The sequence below is a fragment of the Protomyctophum bolini genome, assembly GCF_963924005.1.
Source record: "Protomyctophum bolini genome assembly, chromosome: 14".
Taxonomy (NCBI): domain Eukaryota; kingdom Metazoa; phylum Chordata; class Actinopteri; order Myctophiformes; family Myctophidae; genus Protomyctophum; species Protomyctophum bolini.
In genome coordinates this window covers 18,162,566-18,187,018 of record NC_137875.1, presented here as the reverse complement: position 1 = coordinate 18,187,018, position 24,453 = coordinate 18,162,566, and the positions used below count along the sequence as shown (strand labels likewise).

General features: G+C 40.4%; 1 protein-coding gene across 18 annotated transcripts in view; it reads right to left on the bottom strand.

The window, feature by feature from the left end:
- Positions 1-24,453, bottom strand: part of LOC308328710 (neurexin-1a) — a gene marked incomplete at its 5' end in the record, with an annotated part of 423,001 nt that overhangs the window by 367,552 nt on the left and 30,996 nt on the right. For 4 of the 18 annotated variants that reach the window (XM_080782790.1, XM_080782800.1, XM_080782781.1 and 1 more), the window contains one exon: positions 9,633-9,662. The exons of 5 other annotated variants lie outside the window; for them this stretch is intronic. In XM_080782790.1, coding sequence (XP_080638916.1) covers positions 9,633-9,662 — 30 coding nt within the window. Of the gene's footprint in view, positions 1-7,273; positions 7,334-9,623; positions 9,663-11,503; positions 11,522-24,453 lie in introns of all 18 variants that reach the window. 9 more of the 18 variants (XM_080782799.1, XM_080782783.1, XM_080782780.1 and 6 more) reach the window with 6 other exon arrangements.

Below are 24,453 nucleotides of genomic sequence, written 5' to 3'. Positions count from 1 at the left end.
CTTAGACCAGCTAATTTACAGTAAGTCTGATAAAACATTCCCTAAAACACCCTGAGCAACACTCCACACATCCTACGCTCCTCCAAGCTGTGGAATGAACTACCTCACCACCTATAGCACTCCTTGTATCATATCCATCCCGTTTTCTATTTACATGCTAGTGATTAGGAAGATATACATTTGTTCGTCAAAATCATCACTTGTTCATATGTTTTTTTTTTCTTTTTTTACATAGCATTTTGTTCAGAACAATGCTAAGTTTGATGTTAAGTTTTGAAGCACTAAATTGTTGTTTGTATTTTACTTATTATGTGACCATTTACATGATTGGTTTATGCCATTTTTGCTTATCTTGGACAAGGCTCCACATGTCCTAGAGTAGACTAGTCTCTCCTTCAAACTCCACCAGCACTCCACTCTCTTTGTATCCCGTTTACTTTGCAGATATACTGTATATCTTCGTTACTTATATTTAGTTTTTTCTCGTCCATAGATCATAATAATGTAATTAAGATAGCTTGTTGTTTAGACAGATAGGTTCATTGTTTATGTCAAAGCTTCTTTGAGGCACTGCAACTCGCTACTCTACTAAAGTGACAAATTGATGTTGTTTATTGAATAGCACACATGCTTGTTTAGTTACTGCTTATTCCGATTAAGTTGTGATATATCAGGTACAAGAGTGTTCACTTTGTAAGAGATCACATTCATTTAAAAAAAAAAATCGTTATTATGGATCAGAATCTTGATCTGTTTTCTAGCATGGGACAATTTTCCCATTCTGTGTTCTAGCACTGGGTTTCTCCACATTTTGAACATATTGTGATAGATCGGTGATCGAATCAATACCGATTAGTTATGACATCCTATAGGCTATTTTAGCATGTCCTCTTGGACTGACTAATCCATTTTCCATTTGTTTGTGTATATGGTCAAAGTGTTTGCATCTCATTGACAGGGTTGGTTGTCATCCGTTGTGATACTTCTATATGTAAACAATATTAGATAGCAGATTAATTGGACAAGTTTACACTCCTTCTGGAGTGACCTGCTTAAAGGACAACTTTTGTTTTTTTCAACCAAGGTTCATGTTTTAGATTGTTATTAGAGAAAGTAAAAGATGAGTTTTTCATTTGCTGCTTTCTTTCATTTAGGGATTTTAGCTTTAGGGATTTCTTTATTCATATTTACTATAGTCCTACTAGACCCCAGGAAATTACATCTGGCCACAAAAGATCTACTGAATGTGAATATGTCAGTTTGTCACCTCCCCCTTCACATTCAGTAGATCCCTTGATCTTTTGTGGACAGATGTAATTTGATGAGGTCTAGTATAGGACTAGGATTGTGTATAATTCTGTATCACTGTTTAATATGTCATGTTCTATCTGGAACTATGCCTTTCTGACTCTTGTAAGATCTCTTCTCTGGAATAAACCCAACTATTATTATAACAAGAAGTTTCCCCTTTGGTTATTGATTCTTGATTATTAACTAATTGATATACTGTCAGATAGATATGGGACTTACAAGGTACAAATTAAGCTATCATACTGTACCCTGGCAGAAGAATAATCTTTCAAATCCTGTACTGATATCTCCATTCAGCTCGTCAAAAACATGGTTACCATAGATATGACTAATATCTAAGGTTAGACTGTGCTGCAATTCTGATAGAGGCAGCACAACTGAAAGGATTCCTCTCCGACAGTCTCCCCGGTTTCATATGAAACTACAAAAGGAACATGTATTGTTGATTCAGTGCACAGCACAGTATTGTGAATGCAGAAAGATCTTTGACAAGCTGTATGATGACATGAAGTTCCCCTATTATTTCTAAGGACCTGCTGCACTCCATGTTCTTCAGATAAAATGAGGAAGGACATAGCAAATAGACATCCCAGAGTAGTTTATATAATTTGAAAGTAAAATGACCACTGCTGTAAAAAAGAAAGAAAGATAAAAAGAAACACACACTCACTAAAACAAGGGGATAATAGAAGGTTAAGGACTCCTCAGAGCTGGAGGAACGATCTTAAAATAGGAGGGAGGGGGAGGGGGGGGGTGTTTTAATGCATACTTAAGCATGGCTGAGGAAAACAAGTGTAATCCTCAAAAGCGAGTCAAAAAGAATGTCACTGAGGCCCAAGAAAGCTTCAACAAATTTCACGGGCAGCAATTGTAGGGTATAATCACTGCAATGGCCTGGGTTCAAATGTAAGGTTGAAATGAAAGGTTCCAAATGGTAGCTATTAAAGGACAAAACATCTTCAAATATTCTGAAATACCATGTGCACTAAGGTATAGACGAGTGCATAAAACTAAATGCTGGCCACAGTCAAGTGGAAACAACTGTTTGTAGCCTGCACTAGTCACTTCTTTCAAGTGGTTTCAAGGTGAAATCATGACAATGTGGGGGGAAGAATGAAGTGCTATACATTTAGGTGAGAACTGAGTCTTTGCTTGCTGTTCTATACAGTATATATTTTTCACTGATTTCATATTAAATACTTAAGAGTTGGTATTTCAAAACCGTCTTCAGTGTGTCTTTCATTGACCACACCCTGTTCCTACAGTGATTATTCATAGGGTTCTGTAGCTCAAGAGTCCACCGTAGTTGGTCAAAGAGAACACAAACAAATGCTCATATCCACAGCTATTTGAAGTAAAAAAAAAAAAAGGTCACCCTAGAAAGAGGCCGATTTAGCTACGTTTTAACCATTTCAAATTAAACAGGCCCGAACCACCAGCGGGCCCAGCATAAAGGTTTGGTAAGGTTCTCGCCCCCAGCCCCCAAACAGTAGTCTGTTCAAATGAAGCAGATTCTAATCTGTGCCTCAGCTAATCATTATATGATGGTTTCCAAAGGAAACAATTATAAAGGTGCTGAAATGCTGCATCGGCCCGCAGATGCAGCATTCCAGCACCTTTATAACTGGACAGCTCCAGTAAAGGTAAGTGTAGGACCCAACAGAGACGGCACCGGATTTCTCCTCCCATCCACTTGCATTAAGTTGCTCAAAAGCGCATGAGGCGATTTCACTCCTCCTTCCGGGTAGAAACAGAGTGCATTCTGGGATGGATTGGGCCCAAAGACATGAACACGCTGCCGACTTAATGCAAGTGGATGGGAGGAGAAATCCAGTGAGGTCTCTATTAATATATATTGTGCCCAGGTCTCTTGACATCACTATGACATCATCAGGGATGATAATAAATCAGTAACCTCGCCTCACCAGTCTTTCCACCTTGGATGAAAGCCTGGTCTGTATGATCCGGTCGGGAGTGGATTATATCGTTACATCATGTTGTAGCATTGTTTTGTAGTCGACAGGCAGGAACAATCAAACGGAACGTCCTTTTCCCTCAAACCGGAAGAATAACAATAAAAGCTCTCGTAGCCTGCAGCTTTTATTGAGAAACATCGGTTTGAGGGAAAAGGACGTTCCGTTTGATTGTTCCTGCCTGTCGACTATAAAACAATACTACAACATGACGTAACGATATCATCCGCTCCCGTCCGGATCATATACCCGAAATGAAATGGTGCCCAGGCTATTAAATCAGGGATCATAGTAAATGCGACCTGCTGTCAAAATTAAGCCCATATATGGACATCCCTGATGTCATCAATATTAGTATATGGATTTATGTCAGAACCTGTTCTGACATGTTTTGATCCTTCCCCATCCGTCCTTCCTCCTCGATGTCTCCCTTTTGACTGGCGAAAACTAGATTTCTCAACAGGCCCGAAAATTAAGTCCCGGCCCTACCTGGGCCCTCATTAAACCCTGTACACTCAAGACACTGCCCCTGCCGCCACCATTATATCTCCATATATGGAGCTGACCTCTTCTGACATTCCATTCCATATGTTGATCTGACCTCATCAAACCCTGTACACTCAAGACACGCTCCATATATGGTCAGTGCACACCCTCAGGCGTCTTACTGGTATTAGTATTGCAGTTGCTGTACCGCACTGACAAGAGAGCTGAGCCAGAAGGCAAAGCCGAGCAATCTTCGTTCCTACTCTCACCTGTGGGTCATGACCGAAAGAATAAGGTCACGGATACAAGCAGCCGATATGAGCTGGCACGGGTGGCTGGCATCTCCCTTAGAGATACTGTGTAGGGTGAGAAGTTCAGTCATGTGAGAGAGACTCGGAGTAGAGTCGCTGCTTCTTTGCTTGGAAAGAAGCCAGCTTAGGGGTTCGGGCATCTGGTTAGGATGCTCTGGAGAGGGAAGTCCAGAGCTCCCTGGTGGACTGTTGCCCCCGTGACCCGACTAAGGTTAAGCAGTTGAAGATGGATGGATGGATGGATGAAATAATGGTATCTACACTTTCTCATGTGTTCTATGTAAACAATATAATATCATAATGACTATAACGACATTTTTTAGGCCAGTAAGAGTAAAGCAATGTATAGTCAAATGAAACGGCTGGTGCATTGCAGTGCCTGTAATTATTTATATTTTTACTGATTTACTCATACCATCTGGCATCACCAAATTCCCTTTTAAAACAAAGAGTACGCAGTGACGATAATGAGCAGCAGCATTCATGTTTTGTGTATGTCTATAATAGTCAAGTTTACTAATATATATATATGCTTTCTGTGTGCATGCATTGCTTAAGCATGGGGAGTGGGGACCTTAGTTTTAATTTGTGATCTTGATTTTAGCAGTGGCAGCCATCAGACAAAATTGATACTTCATCAATTCACTAAAATGTGAGGCAGACAATCTGTCAGCTTGGACTATAATATGGCACACTGTCAATACACAGTGACCTGAGCATCCACTGAGTTCAACATGGTATTTAAAGGATATGAGAGTGTTGTATTTGACACCTGCATGGAGCTTGCAGTGAAGTGTGACACTGTCTGAGATAAGTGACAACATCTTTAGAACTGTTCAGAAAGTTTGCAACAACTAGGACAAGAAAAGACAAGACAAGAAAATCCCTTAAAATAGCTCACAAGAAATGTTGTGCATTATGAAATGTTATGACGTGCCAATTTCCATCTTTAAATGAAATAAAACAACTAGATTAAAACTATACTAATTTTCACAAAAAGCACTTGTGCATTGGTAAGCCTCTCTGTGCAGTGCTTCACAGGACCTCTTAAGCTGCACATTCATTGTGATGATAGCTATTAAATACTCTATTTGTTTGTGGCATTACAACATGACTTATCCTTGCATGTCTGGTTCTCTACAGCGGAATAGACATTTGGATTCAGGAATCAAAAGGCAGTTCAATATCAGCTGAATGCAATACACACAGATGTTGGTAGATTTACTCAGATCTGAGAAACACCTTAGTGTAGAAATACTCCCTTACATGTAAATATCCTGAATTCAAAATATAAAGAACAAAAGTATTTACTGCACCAAAAATAAAAGAAGTGAACAAGCATTGTCCATTTCAAAGGTATTACATTATTGTATTATCCAAATAGTACATACAATATTATCATTATTATGATGATCTAATAAATGCTTCCAAAATATAGGAGAGTAAAAGTATAAAGTATCAGAAATTGGACATATCCAAGTAAAGTAGCCTACCTTGAGATTTCACTTAAGTATACAGTACAGTAAGGGAATGTACTTTCCATCATTGAATATGCATAGCAGTCCCTTCACAAAGGACCCACTGACAAAACAGGAGCAAAATCACACGTGGCCAGCCCAGACAACGACAGAGAATAGCCTCCAATGGACTAGATAGAACATCCACAGATATTCCACGTCCCTAATAAGTGCATAATTGTACATTGCGTTAATTATGCAGATGTCTCTGTGACTACAAACTATTGAAGCGTGTTGGTGAGACACTGCATGACACCGGGACGCAACTGCTGTACCGAAAGCTCAAATTAGAAACAGTGTTGCCAGTATGTCACATTTGTGCCACATCAGCATTCTCTCTCGATCTCTCCTGTGGTGAGCCTTCTGCCACCTCGACACAGTGAAATCCTCAGTGTTCGCGTGACTCCCGCAGGTCAGGGTACAAAATGTAACCAAATGCTGGTCCATTTGGTTACATTTGTAGAGTCAAATGAACGCTCAGGATTACAGTTGGTGTAGCGCAGCGCAAGCAATCTGATATGACCATCTGATAATAGGATTTCAATGCAACACAGCTAGGCCTTTCTGAGTGCTCATAATGCAACATCAAATATTATTCTGAATGTGGATTCTTGAGTGAAGCATTTAAAACGGACAGCATATGAAACAACGAGCACTGTGTGAAAGTGTGTTCTCAAACCTTGTTAGTGCTTCATACTGTATGTAACACACTGTGAGCATATGGACAGTTTGGACACTATGTGGGGGATGAATCTCATATCAAAACTAACGTGTCAACAATTAGGATCCCAACCAATTATTTTATATAGCTTCTGTATGGGTTTTCATCTTGCCAATTATCTCATTTGATCGACAGTGGTCACGTCCAACTGCAGAACAATTCAAAACCAATCATTCAATAAACGACACTTACCTTCAAAGATATGTAAACAAGTGCTTCACCGCCCACCTGCCCACGGATTATTGAGTTTTGTTGTTTTAGTAGAACCCACATACTGTATGTGTAACAATGCATCACTGTAGCTTGCAGTTACAGTAGGGCTGTGTAATATAGCAATGCTAGATACACAATGAACATAATAGCAGGCAGCAAAATCACAGTATATCCTTTCGTATCCATACCATGTTGTACCATGTGGAGCCTTACCTGTTCAGGAAGTACTTGAGAAGCATTAATAAAAGCTAAAACCCCCACAACATGGAAGTGTATACATAGCATACAGTAATAACAATATAAATCAGTACATGTTTTGCATTTGGATATGATCAGAGCACTTGAATACCCAAATGGGCTAAATATTATACTGACCAAAAACACAAAGCACAAAGAGATTGCTTTAAGCCAAAACACTGAAGTAATCCTTCATGAACTACTAGTGGGGCTATAGCTAACATGCAATTTACAATTCACAATCACTTACAGCAGCACAAAATAAAAACGGGGCATACCAAAACAAAAAAGACTCCACTTCAGTTTTACTTCATAATATTATGCTTAATTCATACTCCATCATACGTTGGTCTTGTGCACAGAAAGTAGCCGATATATAAGCTCACATAAGTGTCACATTGCGACATATTGTGAGCTTAGAGATTGGAAATTTTCAAAGGCCGACACCTTTGTATGCTACTAAGTATGAATCACGCTTAACTAGAAAGAATCACACAGTTTTACCTTGTATGCTCAGTAGGGACCTTAGAAGCCAGGCCTCCCCTCTCTGCCCTGAGGAGGAGAGTCAAACGGCAAAAATCAGAAGTCCACTTACCCCAAAGGGCGAGGTCAAGGTCACAGCGAGGATGTTGAGGCCCACCAACACTAGGATGAAACCTTGCCCACAACACAACCCACCCATTATCGGAACAAGAAGAAAGTATTTACAGTACCGTCGGGGTGGGGGTTGCGCTCTTGCTCTAAGACAGCCAACTACTGTGTCCAATATCCCCCTGTGCGTCTCAATTACAATTCCCATGCATCAAGCAGACAGGAAACAACTGACGCTGCATTAAAAAAAAAAAGTGCGACTGCAAAGCAAGAGCAAGCACCTACCTGGAACCCCACATTGTCACACACACACATTATTAGCAGCGAAAGCAATTTAAAATGCCAATGACTTTATATACCTCGTGGGTATATAAATGCCACGAACGTCGTAGACATAGATGTATGAACACAGAGAATTAAGTAAGTAGTACCTTTGCTTTTACCTATGGGGTTTGATGGAATGTTCCATGGAGAAAGCAGGTTCCAGACAAAGAGGGGAGAACAAAGGGAGAGGAGACACCGGTTAAGTGTCATGGTCAAGCACAGGAGACGCAAGGAGAACAGCAGAGGGAGGCTTGGTGGCTTTAACGTATGTGGGGAGAGGTGTGATATTGTAACATGATTTACAACAGAGGATGATAAGGATAAAGTGATACTTTAGTCCCTGCTCTGCTGCATGCTGGGATATGTGTCAGCCATAACGACCGCCGTAATGGTGGGAAAAATGAGGTAAACGCCAGCTTGGAATGGAAACTCATTTTAGACACCGTCCTCGTGCACTCTGGTGGTGACAGACAACCACTGCTTAACATCTCAAAACACACAAACCACTCAGTAAAGTCTTTATAGTAGTCATTTAACTCAGACGAGTATACAAATGGAACCAATTGGTTACATTTGTACACATTTCGGAGATAAATTGAAGCGCTACATTTTAGCTTTTTTTTCTCTCTCTCCATATATTACGGTCTTCACTATTAGACTGTCACTGTACCATTTCTGACTGCATGCTCTGTCTCAGAGGAGGACTGTGGATAGTTTGCCTGACATCATCGGTAGTCATTTCAAACAAGATTTCAAACTTTTTTCTTTTGTAGCTTTCTATTTCATTGTGCTAAATTTGGGGTCATCCCTATGTTCCCCAGGTTCTATGTTCCCCGGGGTCTATGTTCCCCACTTACCTTATAGGGTTTAGGGTTAGCGTTAGGTTTCTGGTTTAAGGACTTCAGTGTTTTGTACTATACAATTGTATGTATAAGTACAGAACAAAGAATGTTTTCTCTTCGTTGAAGAGTCTGAGCAATTATGTTTTAGTTTATTTTATGCCAGTGTTAATTTTTTGTTGGCTAAGACTAGATAGTTTTAGTAGCCTAGGCAGGCCTACAGTTAAATGGATTGTTTGAAGACTGAGCTTAAATCAGAATTTGCTACTAAAAGTAACACTAAGTATACTTTTAGTCTTACTAGAATTACAAACATTAGGTTAGGTTTCTGGTTTAGGTTTATTCTAAGTGGGGAACAAATAACTTTTTTGCATGGTGGGTAACATAGAACCTGGGGAACATAGGTACGCTCCCCTACATTTCAAGGAGGAGAAATGCTGTAGTATCCATTAGCTTGGAATCCTCACCGGTATATAGGCACATTTCCAAACTATATCACACAAACTGTCTACTCACCTCTGACAGAGTAGACATATGGCACTGTCTTATAATGAGGATGGACCAATTATAATGAAGATATGGATGCAAATATAGGTATAAGTGTTCCATTAACACTGAGCAGTGTACTGTGCATGATTTAGATGCATGTACATCAAGTCATTAAGGCTTCACGATACTTGAGCCACGGCAACAGAACAGCTACTATGACAGACGTTAATGGAAGCACAGAAACATTCAAATGGGCTGATAAACCTGCCCAATGGGGGGGGGGGGGGGGGGGGGTAGAGTAGAACGTGGGGGGTGGAGTAGAACGGCGGAATGAGCTTGGAAAAAAGGGGGTCACGCCAGAAGAAGCCAATGAAGGAATTAAAATCAAGTAGGTCATGGAAAATAAGTGAAAATGACAGCCCATTTCTGGAGCTTCAAGCCTGAGACACTGCACGAGACTCCGAGGGGCAGACGCGTGCACGTGCATACACACACATACACGCACGCACGCACGCACGCACGCACGCACGCACGCACGCACGCACGCACGCTACTGATCACGTAAAGGGGGCAGGAGGAGGGACAATGAAGGTGAGAGAGGGAAAAGGAACAGTCCATACCTTGATCGCCCATCATCAGGTGCGCCAGACCTTAAAGGAAAACAAGAGCACAGTCAGCAGAGAACAAGGGATCACGGGAGGGGCTGAGTGACACACGGAACACACAGGCATCATTCTGTGCAGATGTGTGTGTGATATTTGAGGAGTGTCGAGGGGGGAAAAGTGGGAGGGAAAGAGTGAAGGGTATACAGACAGGGTGGTTAGGCTGATTTATGCTTCATCGTAGGACAGTGTCGTGCGCCAGAAATAGCCAATCTATAAACGTAAACATGCTATTTTCGGTGCGCAACACCGCCATTCAACAGAGAATAAATTAAGCGTTGGCAAGATGAGCATTTAGCCAACCAAAATGGTTGCAATGCGTCATCAGTCACTTACTAGATCTATTTCAGACATGAAAACTGAGGTTGGCATCTTTATCGTCCCAACAGGAGAACAGTCAACCTACCGATGAATGGCCCAACCCCCGACATCGTATATAACAAAAGAAAAATCCAATGCTGAAATTCAACCATTACAATCCACATATATAGAACAGTATACTACTACTATAAGCCAGGTCAACGTAAGCAAGTGATACCAATTTGTAGCTCTGATTCTCTACTTTCTATGAAATTGGAAGAAACCAAAAGAACAGAATCTTCATTGATTATCTAGTTGCTTTGTCAAATGATGTGTTTCTGACAAATAATTAAGAAAAGAAAAAAGGACAGAATGTTCATGGCGTGGGCATGGTCCCTCTGAATGATATTTTGAGTTATACTAATCGAGAGAACAGTTTATCAGATGTTGTTCAGCACACTCCAATGTAATATTCAACAGGCTCTTTGCATAGCATTACCTGCTTCATCTTGGCCAGCTGTTCTATTTCTTGTCAACAGAGTTTCCACTGACATAAAATTGCAATTAAATCTTCACCATCATCACATTTTATATGGGACATCTAGGATTTGCCTACTAATGCCGGCCCAAGTTCAGTGACCTTGAATTTTGCTATTTTAGCTGTGTCCACTACCATGGGATTCAAACCATGTAGGCACATTTCTATAGCACATTACGTTTGCATCTAAAGTATGGACAACGTACTGAACAAGTGGAACAGCTGATTAACACAAATAAGAAACCAATATGTATAGAGCACCATCTTTTTATGAAAAAAGAAAAGAAAATTAAAAAAGAAAGAAAGAAAAGAAAATCTTATAACCAGCACAATGAAACTGGGACAGGGCTCATGGATCATATTGCATGCATGTTTGTCTTTAAAGTCAAATAAAAAAAAGGGTGTACGTCCCCATTGTAATTCAAAGTTATGCTCAAGTTATTTTGAACAAATATAATACTGTATATCTCAGTGGATACAAGTACAGTAAAGTACTGTCAAAATAATGAAACTGAGAACACCAAACAATTGTCCCTTACAAGAGAAAAGCCAAACCACCGAAGAGTCCAATAAATAGACAGCTTAGCTTAAAACACTAGAAGGGTAAAGAAATATATACTACATTTTACCTTTAGGGTCTGGATTCCATTATTTTACTGGCCTTTACATGGCATAAAATTGTGACACTATGATTTGTCTTATACATCAGAAAATGCTGAAAATCGGACTACTCAAACTTACCATGCCAGGAATCGTTCACTTGCAATATAGAAACATGTGCTTACACAGTATATGAAGATAGGTATGCCCAATTCATGCTCTGTAGCACAGTGTTGTCACATCCTGACACAACCAGCTTCCAATTGAAGACCAGTTCTTGTCGACATGTGGCACTGTCGTGCGACTTAGTATAAATCCATCTTTAGCCGAGTAAGGGGCATATATGCACAAGATACAGCAACTACAAGTACACAATGATCGTAACACCCACCTTCAGCATAGATGTCTTCTGAAAGCACGCACGGGCAAAGAAAGAGAGAGGGAGACATTCATTAAGCAGCATGCAGACGAGTCACTGGCCATTGCATGTTGTCACCATGCAAGGCATTTAACATCACATGCAAGTGCCCCATTGTAAACCCTGCAGGGGAAATATCCTCATTACAACCTAACAGTAACTTCAATGGATGACTTTATTTAGTTGTTTATGTTTAAGTTCATACTCTTGACAGTACACTGACCTGATATCTATTTTGTCCTTGATTGATTTACCATGGCCCTTGTAGATATGAATACTGTACTATTGTTACTGTAAAAATATAATAATAATAATAATAATATAACATTTCTTAAATTATCTTTAGAAATGTATAGTTAAATTGCGTAAGGTTCAAGACTGATTATTATGATGAACTTTATAATCGATTTGACCCATTTTAAAACATGGCATATAGTATTGCCTAGTTGTAACTTTAATGTGTTCTATCATAACTATTTAATTCAAGCCCAGTTGATGACATCCCTGTGCAACAACGTGTTTTCCAAAAATAATAAATCACACGTACTGTCCAGCAAGTAAGGATACCCTTAGAGGACCACTTCACCACTTTTCAACCTATCTTCATATAATAGGTCCTCACTAATAATCATGAAAAAATTGCGCAATCTTTTTCTACTCTGTCTGTGTCTCATAGGACGGCTGGGCAGTTCAGAAACCGTCCTCCAGTGACATCATCGATGGGGAATACAAGCTAATACCAGTAAGACACGCAAACGCGGGAAGCGAAACGCAGCTGAGACCCTGCAGATCATGTCTGTCTGTCTGTGTGTCTGTCCCGCTGTTACTGTATATGTGGACCTGGCCCCTTTTGTGCCCATATATGGAGCTGAGTGGACCTGGCCCCTTTTGTGCCCATATATGGAGCTGAGTGATTGCTGATGCAACACACTCCATATTTGGATAGCGGGACAGACACACAGACAGACAGACACACACACACACACACACACACACACACACACACACACACACACACACACACACAGACAGACATGATCTGCTAGGTCTCATAGTAAGTGCTCACTGCATTCGCAATAAACTGCAGGCTTAGACCTGAAAAATACAATGCGAAAATGGAAGCCATCGTTTAGGAAAAAAATCTTGTTAATCTGCCTAATGATGATGTCACTGGAGGACGGTTTCTAAACTGCCCACAGCCCTCCTATGAGACACAGAGTAGAAAAAATCATGCCATTTTATCATGATTATTTGTGAGGACCTATAATATGAAGATAGGTTGAAAAGTGGTAAAGTGGTCCTTTAATAAACAGAGGTGGCATTGTGTGGTCATGCCTCTCCTAAAAGGTCAGTGGGTTAATTTAACTCATAGAGAAGGTACAAATGTAAACCAAATGGACTCTTCCATTTGATTACATTTGTACCCTGTTGGAGTTACATTAACATTGGGAACTGTAGTGTGTATAGTGTTCTCTGAACTCCATAGTTGACCCATGCTCTATTATTGCAAACATATTGCCAATGAAAAAAACGAATTGCCCTCCCAATAAAACTGATTTGAGAGTAATCTTAACAATCAAAGTGAGTGATTTGAAAGTTTTAAAACATCACCATGTGATATATATCAATACAATACAGGAGACTGGTAAAATAATGATAGTAGGCCCATGTTGCTAAAGCATGGCAAATTGGTGCAATACAATTCATGCTACAAGGTGAATTGATTGCATTAGGAAACTTGCATGAGCACTGTAATTAGTGTGTAAAAGCACGTATGCAGCCTATGAAAATTAAATAAAAAAGTCAGTAAACATTTTTCAATAAGTCAATATTATGCCTGGTTTGACGAAAACAAAGCCTACTTCCCATCAGAAAACAATGTCCTACCTCTTCAATTGCTTCTTGCCCAGATTGACACGATTTATCGACCAAAACTTACCCATCGCCACTGCATGGCTCTCCTTCCAAATCAGACACCATGCACAAAAAACAAACCAAAACATCCTTTTGTGAACAAAATGACAACGTGATTGAGCATATAGAACACCTTAAGATCTATCGTGTTCAAAATGGTATCATTTGGCTTATACGGTTTATTTTGGGCCATAACATCTTCTATATAGTATTTTCAAATACAGAAGGCCTTATTCAAACCCATAAAGCATGGGTGTTTGTGGAAATGGAATGTGTGCAACACTCAAATCCTTTGAAATATATTTCAATATATGGCAAAAACATGAAAAGTAAATTCCTTACTCTATTATTGCTTACAAGTTTAAAACAGCAATCCGGAACTTATTTCAAAGTAAGAAAACATAATTTTAACAAATCCGTGTTTGCACAATATACTATACTTTATACCCAATTGGTTGGAGGTGGTCTTCCTACTTTCCCTACTTTACATTTAGACCCTGGTGTCAAGTAGGACAGCTAAATAGTGCAATATCTCACCAGGCCAAGCAGGGATTGCGTGAGTGTTAGAAATGTGGTCTTTGCAGGAGTTCTGGCTGGAATCCCGGTTAGGACAAACTTCTGCATGTATCAATCATTTCACCATAAAGTGTGGTAAGTCTGAGATTTGGATGAATGAGGTTCTACTCATCTACTGTAACATGTGCACTTTGTTCACAAAAGGTATATAGCTTGAAAATGAAAAGCCAATAAAGCAATATGGTGCATGTGTCAAGCGTTCAGCTGGCAGTTGTAAAGTGATCGCATTGTCAATGAGAAGTGAAAAGCAAAGAAGCAAGGCAGTTTCCTGAGGTCAATACCACAAAAGAAAAAGCTTTGGCTCACACACCATGCCACACACATTCCAATTTCACTGAACTGTCGTCTTAATAATTGAGGTGTGCATGAAAAATAATAATAAAATAAATGAACTATATATATAATACTAGTCACTCCCTTTCCTCCAATTATATACGAATGTAAAAAAAATCCCCAAAAAATCTATGAGTTTAAATGTATTTTCTTATGACAATGTATTATTTAATAAAAGTGTATTATTATTATGATTATGATTATTATTATTATTATTAAATATTCCACGCAAGTTCAACATTGAAAAGGACAAGCCTTCCAAGTTCCCACTGTTCTAGACTGTGCCTCTGGAATCAATGTAGCACTACAGGTTAGCACCAGAAAACATTAAACAACTGCAAAAAGAAGAAGATAATATTTGCGGGGGGATTTAAACTTTGTGTAAAGGTTGATCATGGAGCAAGGAAGAACTGATTACATTTCCACATCAATTTTACAAAGAGTCAAACCCTACATTATTGGTTCAATCAAATAAAAGCTTGTGCTGGAGAGGTCATTTCCGACCACTGAACAATGTAGTGCTCATAAAAGTGTCACAGTAAACTCCTTTTGTGCAATGACTTGAAGAGCCCCATCCGGCTCCTTCATTGGCCAATGTTCTACTATGAGTCCTGGCCAATGACTGAGCTGAAAACTCATTCAATGGATGAGCAGTTCCAGCCTCCAGGCTCTCCCCCTGGGCAGACCTTAGCGGACTGCCGCGGACAGAAGAAGCTGTCTTTTATGTCATTTCCAAGTTTTTAGACAGCTGGTGGATGGAAAAGAAGCTCCACCTCCACGGCTGACTGACGCGACGGACAGATCCCCGGAAACGCTCTCTCCTCCGCGGCAGTCAGCCGTGGAGGTGGAGCTTCTTTTCCATCCACCAGCTGTCTAAAAAGTCGGAAAAGACAGCTTCTTCTGTCCGCGGCTGTGCGCTAAGGTCTGCCCAGACGGTCTGTCTGTGTGTGTGTGTGTGTGTGTGTGTGTGTGTGTGTGTGAGACGATTTTACAGTTATTGGTGATAATATTTAATCAGAAATATAACTTGCATGAGACAATGGCCTGGGTTACTGCAATTGAATAGCTTTTGATATATAATATGAATTTTGTTGCTAAAAATAATCTCAGTGGCATTCAGGTAAACAAGCTTTTGTGTCAGGTGTTCCAGGCAACATGGGGCGAGCAATTGATTTAAAACATTTTGGAAATAGTATTCCTTGACATTCAATTTCAATAATACATCAAAATTAATGGGGTTTTGTTCTTTGTAGTAGTAGTATTTCATTTGTAAAAAAATCCTGATTTTGATCACACACACGCACAAGCTGCACGAATCACACACACACACACACACACACACACACACACACACACACACACACACACACACACACACACACACACACACACACACACACACACACACACACACACACACACACACACACACACACACACACACACACACACACACACACACACACACACACACACACACACACACACACACACACACACACACACACACACACACACACACACACACACACACACAAATGATGTACCCAGCTGGTTAGAGCCTAATCCAAAAACGTAAATCCATTTAATCCCCCATGACAAAGTGATTGTGCTATACTAACACTACACAACAATGCACTGCACTCTCTATCAGATATGATCCGCATCTGGTACTGTACATGGTTTTGTGCTGTCAATTATGATCAATAACAAGCCACACTCACAGCCCACAATAGAAATTGTATACAGTACTCAGTACTGTATGACATAACTGTACGTCTCAAGTTCCCTGGTGTCTGTCAACAAGCACAAGTCAGTGATGGGAAATACGTTTCTAAAAGCAGCGTTTAGTTTCCAGGGTGTGCACCTGGAAGTGTGCAAATGGACCCTTTACGGATCCATTTGGACACTTTCAGAGTTAAATGAACACCCCATATTTTACAGTGCATTACAGACGATGTTGTGACACCCTACTGTCATCTATAGCGATGCTTCTCAAAGTGGGTTCCAATCCAAGCAGGGACAAAGTGTACAACAAAAAATGGACCCCTTAACGGGTGCATTTGGTTCCATTGGTTCACTCTCAGAGTTAAGGAGGTCCTTGAAATTAAGTTACCACTGAGTTACCACTCTGCAACAAAATATGCCTATGGCAAGCATGTCTTTCCTATAACATGTCTGTATCCTCAGACCACATACTGTCCTTGCTTAGAACCCTCTATCGGGCAAGGACAATCTCACACACAGTATATGGCTAGCCTCTCGCAGCAATGCTGTAAAAATAAAGATATTGAAGAATAACAAAAGACAGAATTACAATAAAGTTTGAACTATGAAGACCTTTCGATACAAGTGCTGTACGTGAGTGACTTTTGATTTCACATTATAATAAAAATGTGTCACATTCACATACTTCAGGATTGGAGTTCCATTATTACAGTGGTTCCCAAAGTGGGGTCTGGGGACCCCCAGGGGTCATTGAGGGAGTTCCAGGGGGTCCCCAGCTAGATGATAGTTTGGAACGAAATGGACGCTTTAGGGTCTGTAACTCTGAGAGCGTACAAATGGAACCAAATGGACCCTAACAGGTCCAAACATTGATTTTACAATATAAATTGCGGGTTCCAGAGATAGAAATGTCATTAAATGGGGGTCCGTAGACTAATGCATGTCAAACTTGGGTCCTTGAAATTAAATGGGTTGAGAATCACTGCTAGAGCCATACAATTCTTTTATTATGGGGGTCCCTGACATATCTCTTCAAATGGGGGTCCGCAAGCTAATAAATGTCAATTTGGGGGTCCTTGACATGAAAACGTTTGAGAACCACTGCATTATATCACATTTTCTATTGCATTTTGCCAGTTTGAGTTGCATTTCTGTCACACATTCTTACTGTCATCTAATGCACATTGCAGTGGATTATGGCTCTCCCTCTGCTCTTCTGTTTGGCAAGCTTTCAAATCATTTTCCATGAGCATTTTACAATGCGTATACTATATTCATAGGAAACCTTTAGGGCAGGGGTTCTCAACCTGTGGGTCGCGATCGGTAACGGCGAATATGCCAGTCTAACCAATATGGCAGGTAAATAAAATGTTGGGGCATGTGGAGTTTGCTTTCGAGTTGCCCAAACGGAAAGTGCACATTTGAGTGAGGAGTCTGCTATTAACAACACAAGATTAAATAATAATTACATATATATATTTTTTTATTATTATAAATATTATTCTCGGTATTCGGTATCGGTATCAGCTAACACAGAAATTGTGGCATCAGGATCAGATCGGGAACGGAAAAAGTGTATCGGGACATCCCTATATGAGATGTGGTCTCACTTCCTTCCTGGAATACAAAGTCACACCTTCATGCAGCCTCCCCCTCTCCACAACTCCACAAGGAGGGGAAGTGCACTAAAGCATTATGGGCATTGTAGGAATAAAGCAAAGCAGTCAAACCATAGTCACACACAGACTTCATTATTTTTCAAACCAGGCATACTTAATGAACTGGTGGGGTGCCCACATAAAAACGACATTTTAACAAATACTGTACACTTTTTTGAAAGAATTCTTCCTCCTTATATAACAATAAGACCTGATGATCATGTTTTAGGGCGGAAAAAAATCATGGCACTCCATCTTTAAAAAAAAGAGTTTTGAACAGTGTAGTAATGCGTGTAGGCTAGTCAGACTCAGAAGCGGAATTCAAAAATAACAACAATACAACAATGTATAATTTAAGTGGCGAAATAATATGATTGGCTAATGTATACTTCCACTTCTATATGCTCAATAAACAGACAGGGATGACCCCCCCCCCCCTGTTTTCACTCTAAATCAAGTCGATAAATAGCCGATGCGCAAGCTCAGCTATTTTTGCCAATTGTTTGCCCCAGAATAGGGCCACTAGGGTTCCATCAACAGAACTGTGGTAAATCTGTGGGTTGCGTGTTGCATCTCTCACGCTGATATTTATCAGGACAAGGCATGGTGAAAAAACAACTGCTTTCAGTATTTTGTCAAAACTCTGCTCTACTCGGCAGAACACAAACTCAGCTAGGCGTGAGCGCACGCACACACGCGCGCACACACACACACACACACACACACACACACACACACACACACACACACACACACACACACACACACACACACACACACACACACACACACACACACACACACACACACACACACACACACACACACACACACACACACACACACACACACACACACACACACACACACACACACACACATCTGTTTGTCTCTAAATGTTTTGATGAATTGAACAATGTGGACCCTGTTGTAAACAAGTGTAAGGCTTAATTGGGTCGTCCACTCACAGTTAACAGTCTTTGTATTGAGTTTGTGCTTGAAATGTACTGTAATTCTGCAAACTGTTAATAAAGATTTCAATCAATCAATCAAAACACACAGGGTTGGTGCATGGCCATGTATTTACATGCATAGTGAAACACAGCTTGTTACTCAAGACCATTTTATTAGTATTAAAAATGGATGTAATAAAGTATCCGCCCAGACTTAAATGAGTTGTCGGCTGTGTGGGACGGCATTATGGAAAGCACAGCCAGTGCCAACCCATTTACCAGCTGCACATTTGAAAAAACAGTTAGAGGGGGGTGGGGAGGGGGGTTGTAGGAGGGAGGGGACTGCATTAAAATCCTCCCATTACAGGGGATGCTTTAAGGGAGAATAATGCCAGAAACCTTACAGCAAAGGTCAGTGCTACCAATGGATCGATGTGTTGTTAAATTACAATTTAAACCAAATCAAGAGTAATGAGCGTGCGGCTCATCTCTCAGCAGTGCAGCCTGAACTTAATGCATCTATCTACAAGGGGGGTGTTAGTGGCATTACACCACTCGCCATCTCCCTCGTTATCCTCCTCCAGAAACAGTGGAGTGGAGGCCTGAGGAAAAGAGGCAAGCGACTGGCCCCTCTGATGGAAATCGATAGCACCCACACAGCCGCAGTTATGGTGCAGAATTTCTACTCTCTCGCCGTGCAGCCGAGTCTGTTATACCGGACGGACGGTGCCACATTTCTGCCCCCCCGTCCGCCCCCCCGTCCCCCCAGAACAATACAGTCTTTATAGTGCCTTTCATTAGTATGTTGTAACGTTGGAGTGTTTCCATTTGATTGACAGAAAGGACGAGAGCAAATAAGAAAGCAATCTCTTTAAACACAGGAACCCTGCTATAACAGCCCTATTCCGGGCATGTTGTAAAATAGGCGAAACATTCGGCAAAAAGGGATTCACAATTGATTAAAAAAAAATGAAAGAAAGCAAGAAAGAATATTCAGCAAAAAAGGATGAACTTTTGTCAAAAATGAAGATTGCTGTTTGCCATTTGACATACAACAAAGTATATAGCGTTTAAGTAGTTAAAACATTGCAAAACTACACGTAATGGAGGGATACAAATCATATTCAAGCTAAGTACATTTTCCTAGTATGGATTAGGCTCATTCAACCAGAGAATAAGGTGAAGCCGAGGAAAGCCATGCTTCATCCTCTGGTGAAGCATTCATTTGCCGCTGGTGGTTTCTTTCTAGGACTATAATTCCCCATACCACATAGGGCACAAGTGAGCACGGATTGTAAACAATGTAATAAATGGTTGCAATGCAATGCTCATCGCAGTGACTACAATTGTAGAGAGACACTCGGGACTGATGTCTCAAACTGTGCGTCTACCATTTTCAAAGAATTAAAAAGAATGGTGTCTCCTGATTGTGTTGTTAAAACACTACCTTTCTCTGTTGTTTTATTTATTTCTTACTTCATGCTCCGTCTGCATATTAGTATATGGATCACACAGAGGTTGGTTTCCCATAGACATGGGCTTTTAGTCAAATAGGCACTCGTACGCTATACTATACTATACTATACTATACTGACCAATGTATTTATTTGTAACTGTGTTGTATGTTTTTAATTGTTGTTTGTCATCTACTGGCTACGGCTGTCAATAAAGTTTCACTGTACTATACTATACTATACTATATCAGTAAGACGCCTGAGAGCGAGAAGCGACCTCGCCCCCTAAAGGGGACATTCTCTTGAGTGTACAGGGTTTGATGAGGGCCCAGGTAGGGCTGGGCCTTAATTTTCGGGCCAGTTGAGAACTCTAGTCTTGCCCTTGAAAAAGGACATTGCTTCCTCAGCCTAGTGGGAATATGCATGCACAGTTGAACTGCACTCGGGCCCTGCGTTCATGATTTACAGCATTTTGTACAAAATGGGCCAGTCTTGAGAAATCCAACAGACTCGTTGTGATCACATGACTACAGAGATCATGTGTACCGATTTGCGTGAGATTTGGATTAAATGTGTGCGACTAATATAAACAAATGTGTTTTGCAGAAATTGGCCTCATGGTGGCGCTATAATGGGGAGATGTGGAAAATGCAGGGAAAATGTTTTGCCATGGCCTCTAGGAAGTGGGCATACAAAGTTGTACACAGATCGATGCAGTTATAGGTAAAAACAGGAATTTTCCTGTTATAGCGCCTCCGTGAGGCTGATTTGGAAAAGATTAAGTGGCATGTCGTCCTCGGCCTAGTGGAAATGTACGTGTATAATTTCACGGAAATTGCACACTGTTTGTGATTTGTGGCATTTTGTTTGAAACGGAACAATCATGCGAGCCAATCTTAGCCAATCAGGATGGAATATGGGTGCATTTCCGTGTTGATCACATGACTATGGCGATAGTGTATACTGAATTGTGTGATGTATGGACAAAAAGTATGAGTATAATCTACAGGAATGGGTTTTGCCAAAGTCGGCCTCATGGTGGCGCAATAACAGTCCGTTGTGGAAAATGTGGGGCAGAGGTTCGTCGTTGGCATCCAGGGAGTGTGTGTGTGTACAGTTTAGCATCAACCAGGTTAACGGTGCCAGAGATTAGCTGGTAACGGAAAGGGCAAACGGACACACACACACACACACACACACACACACACACACACACACACACACACACACACACACACACACACACACACACACACACACACACACACACACACACACACACACACACACACACACACACACACACACACACACACACAGAGTGCAAAACATATGCTCTCCCCATGCCTTCGGCCTGGTGGAGAGAGAATGAAGGATATTACATAGATAGGGCACTTAGACTCTGTCTCACGAAGGATACAGTACATGATATTAGGTACCTCAAGGGTACATTCATTGAGACAACCTAGACAGGCATTTTCAATCTAACTAATGCAAAAGTTTATGCAGTGCGGTGCCCGATCCGGTTTCCATGGTAACCAAGGCTCTCGTGAACAGATGAACTAACTGACTCCCACGAACGCTATTAAAATAAAAACTAGAACTTCGAGAAGCTTTTGTATTTAGTTGGAAAATAATATCAATACATAAAATATCCTACACAATCAAGGAACCATGTGAACTGAACATTGCCTAAAAAGCCAACATAAATAGGAAGCTTTCTTGCAAGGAGAAGTAGAGATAAGGTTGCCACTTGCCATACACTCATAGTGTATGGAAATAGTCAATTTGCTAAAGTGTATACAGTATATCCAGTTGCTTACTTTTAGAATTATCTTTTTAATATCTAGTTTCTGTGCTATTCAGTAGAGAAAATGTGAGGACAATGCATGGCCTGCCCCAGACACTTGTGGAAAGACCTTTATCTGGTGTGGGCCAGACAGGAAGGCTTGTGGGAGCAGCTGTGCCAGACTCCATTCTTTTACATCTTGTGGGAATGATTCAGCAGGATAATCACAGAGTAGCTTATCGTTCTAATAACCTTAATCCTAGGATTGACGGTATCTCAGATAGTATTACAGATGTGGAGTAAATCTATCTCTTTTTCTTTTACATTGAATTGATGTTAAATACTGGCATTGCATATTATGCATTGAAAATGAATTAAAGCATCGATGCTTATAGGGTATTACATACTTTCTTATTTGTTGCTTATCTGATATAAAAACACACAATCTTTTATAAAGTGTAGTGAGACATGACATCAAGGACCGAGAGAGGAGCGCCATTCAAAACAAGACGGCCGTGCCGAAAAAGGATTACTGGAGTAATTGCGCCATTTGTGTTTGTTTACAATTATCCCTCCATTTCAGTGGTACGATTTCATTGACAGTTAAACTGTAAAATATCCATTATATAGCCTATCTTTGTCACATGTGTGATATTGGAACTCTTTTATTCCCCAATATCGGCATCAGCCCCAAAAGCATTGTCAGTTTCTTACGTATGCTGAAAACTAAATACATTTGACTCTCTTAGTAGAGAGTAGTTTTTTCTTTCTTCCACAGAGCAGAATAAGGCTTAATTTACTTTGTCATACCGGCATGTCACAAAACACTTTTCAACAGTGAATACATGAAATATAAAAGTATATTGAAATATACTAGCCTTAACCCGTTTAGACCTGAAACCAGATTCTACAAAATGTCTTCCAAATCCTGACAGTTTTCTGAAAAACGATGGCTGGGTAAGTGACAGACCAGTTTACTAGCAACTGCAACCACAGAGGAGTGTGCAAGTAAGTCTTAAAACATGTCTTAAAAAGACTTAAAACAGAATATTCCTTTTTACATCCACATCGTGTCAGCTCCTGGCATGATTTGGCCACTGCTGGAACATCTGTCCAGTGTGGAAGCCAGGTTCTGTCCGTCTTGTGCCATCCCCAGTGGATTGGACTTGAGAGAGCACAAGAGTGACTGGCCCCATATACAGCTATCTCTTGCCATGTTCCTTCAGATCAGCACAAGGTGGAATGCTCAATGCAGTCATATGATCGTTGCTTTCTTGCAAACAAGTACAGTCGTACCTCATTCACTTCCTTGTAGGAACTACTTATATTGTACATGAGTACTACGAACTCCTGAATGACTTGCATGTCTTCATCGGTTACTGCAACAGGTGTTGAACCTAATTTGGTTCAGACCGGGGATATTTTGTCAAACACGTTCCATGTCTGCCAAGACTGCCATGCTGACAATTTCCCCTCATCTGTCCTTTTTTACTCTGTATACAAATGAGTGTAGAAGTGGCAATCAGAATAATTACATCATTCAATTCTCGGATGATACTGCCATCTTAGCCCTTCTGAATAAGGATGGGGATTTAGCTGACTTTTTAGAGGTACGGAGCTTTGTAAAGTGGTGTGATGACAACCACCTTATTCTTAATGTTAAGAAGACACAGCTGGTATTTGACCTCAAGAGTATTTGTGACCACAGGTCTGTGGTCATTCATGACTCCACCATCTCCCAGGTCTCATCATATAAATACTTGGGGGTCTGGATCGACAACTCACTAACTTGGAATACACATGTTGACAGTCTCTGTAGTAAACTACAGCAAAGATTGCACTTCCTCCGACGTCTCAGGGTTCATGGTGTTAACCCAAAAATTATGTTAGTGTTCTATCGAGCAGTCTTGGAAAGCCTGGTCAGGTTTGGCATCAGTTTGGTCCTGTAATATCTTAGACCCACCAGTTGGTTCCCAACCAGTTCAGTTCTTTTTGGGAGCCAGAGCTCCAAAATTGGTCCAAAATAATATAGACCTATATTAAATTGTTTATAGGATCAATAGTAAATTAATAAATGATAACACTTCCACAGTAGTAGCTTTTTCATATTTAGTGTGGTTGCCCAACAGGGCAACCAGACTCTTGTAATTGTGGGCTCGCTACAGCGAGCACACACTAGTTATTGCCAGCCTATGTTTATTTATTTATTCTTTATTCCGCCGTTTTTTTGACACCCTACTACTTCCACATACTTTATGCTAGAAATTTAGTTCAAACTTCAAACTGTTCAGCTCTTTGAAGTGATTGTGGCTTGTATTTTTCTTTTTACAAAGTTTTATACTTTTTATACTTTTTAACTTTTTAACTTTTTTTTACATCCTTTATAATGAGAGTCGATGGAAGAAAGGTCCCATTTTTCACAGTTAACTTTTTTGAGATCTTATTACTCCGTCATACTTTCACTTTGAAACTTCATTCAAACTTTATAATGTTCATCTATCTTTGAACTTTCATTGGT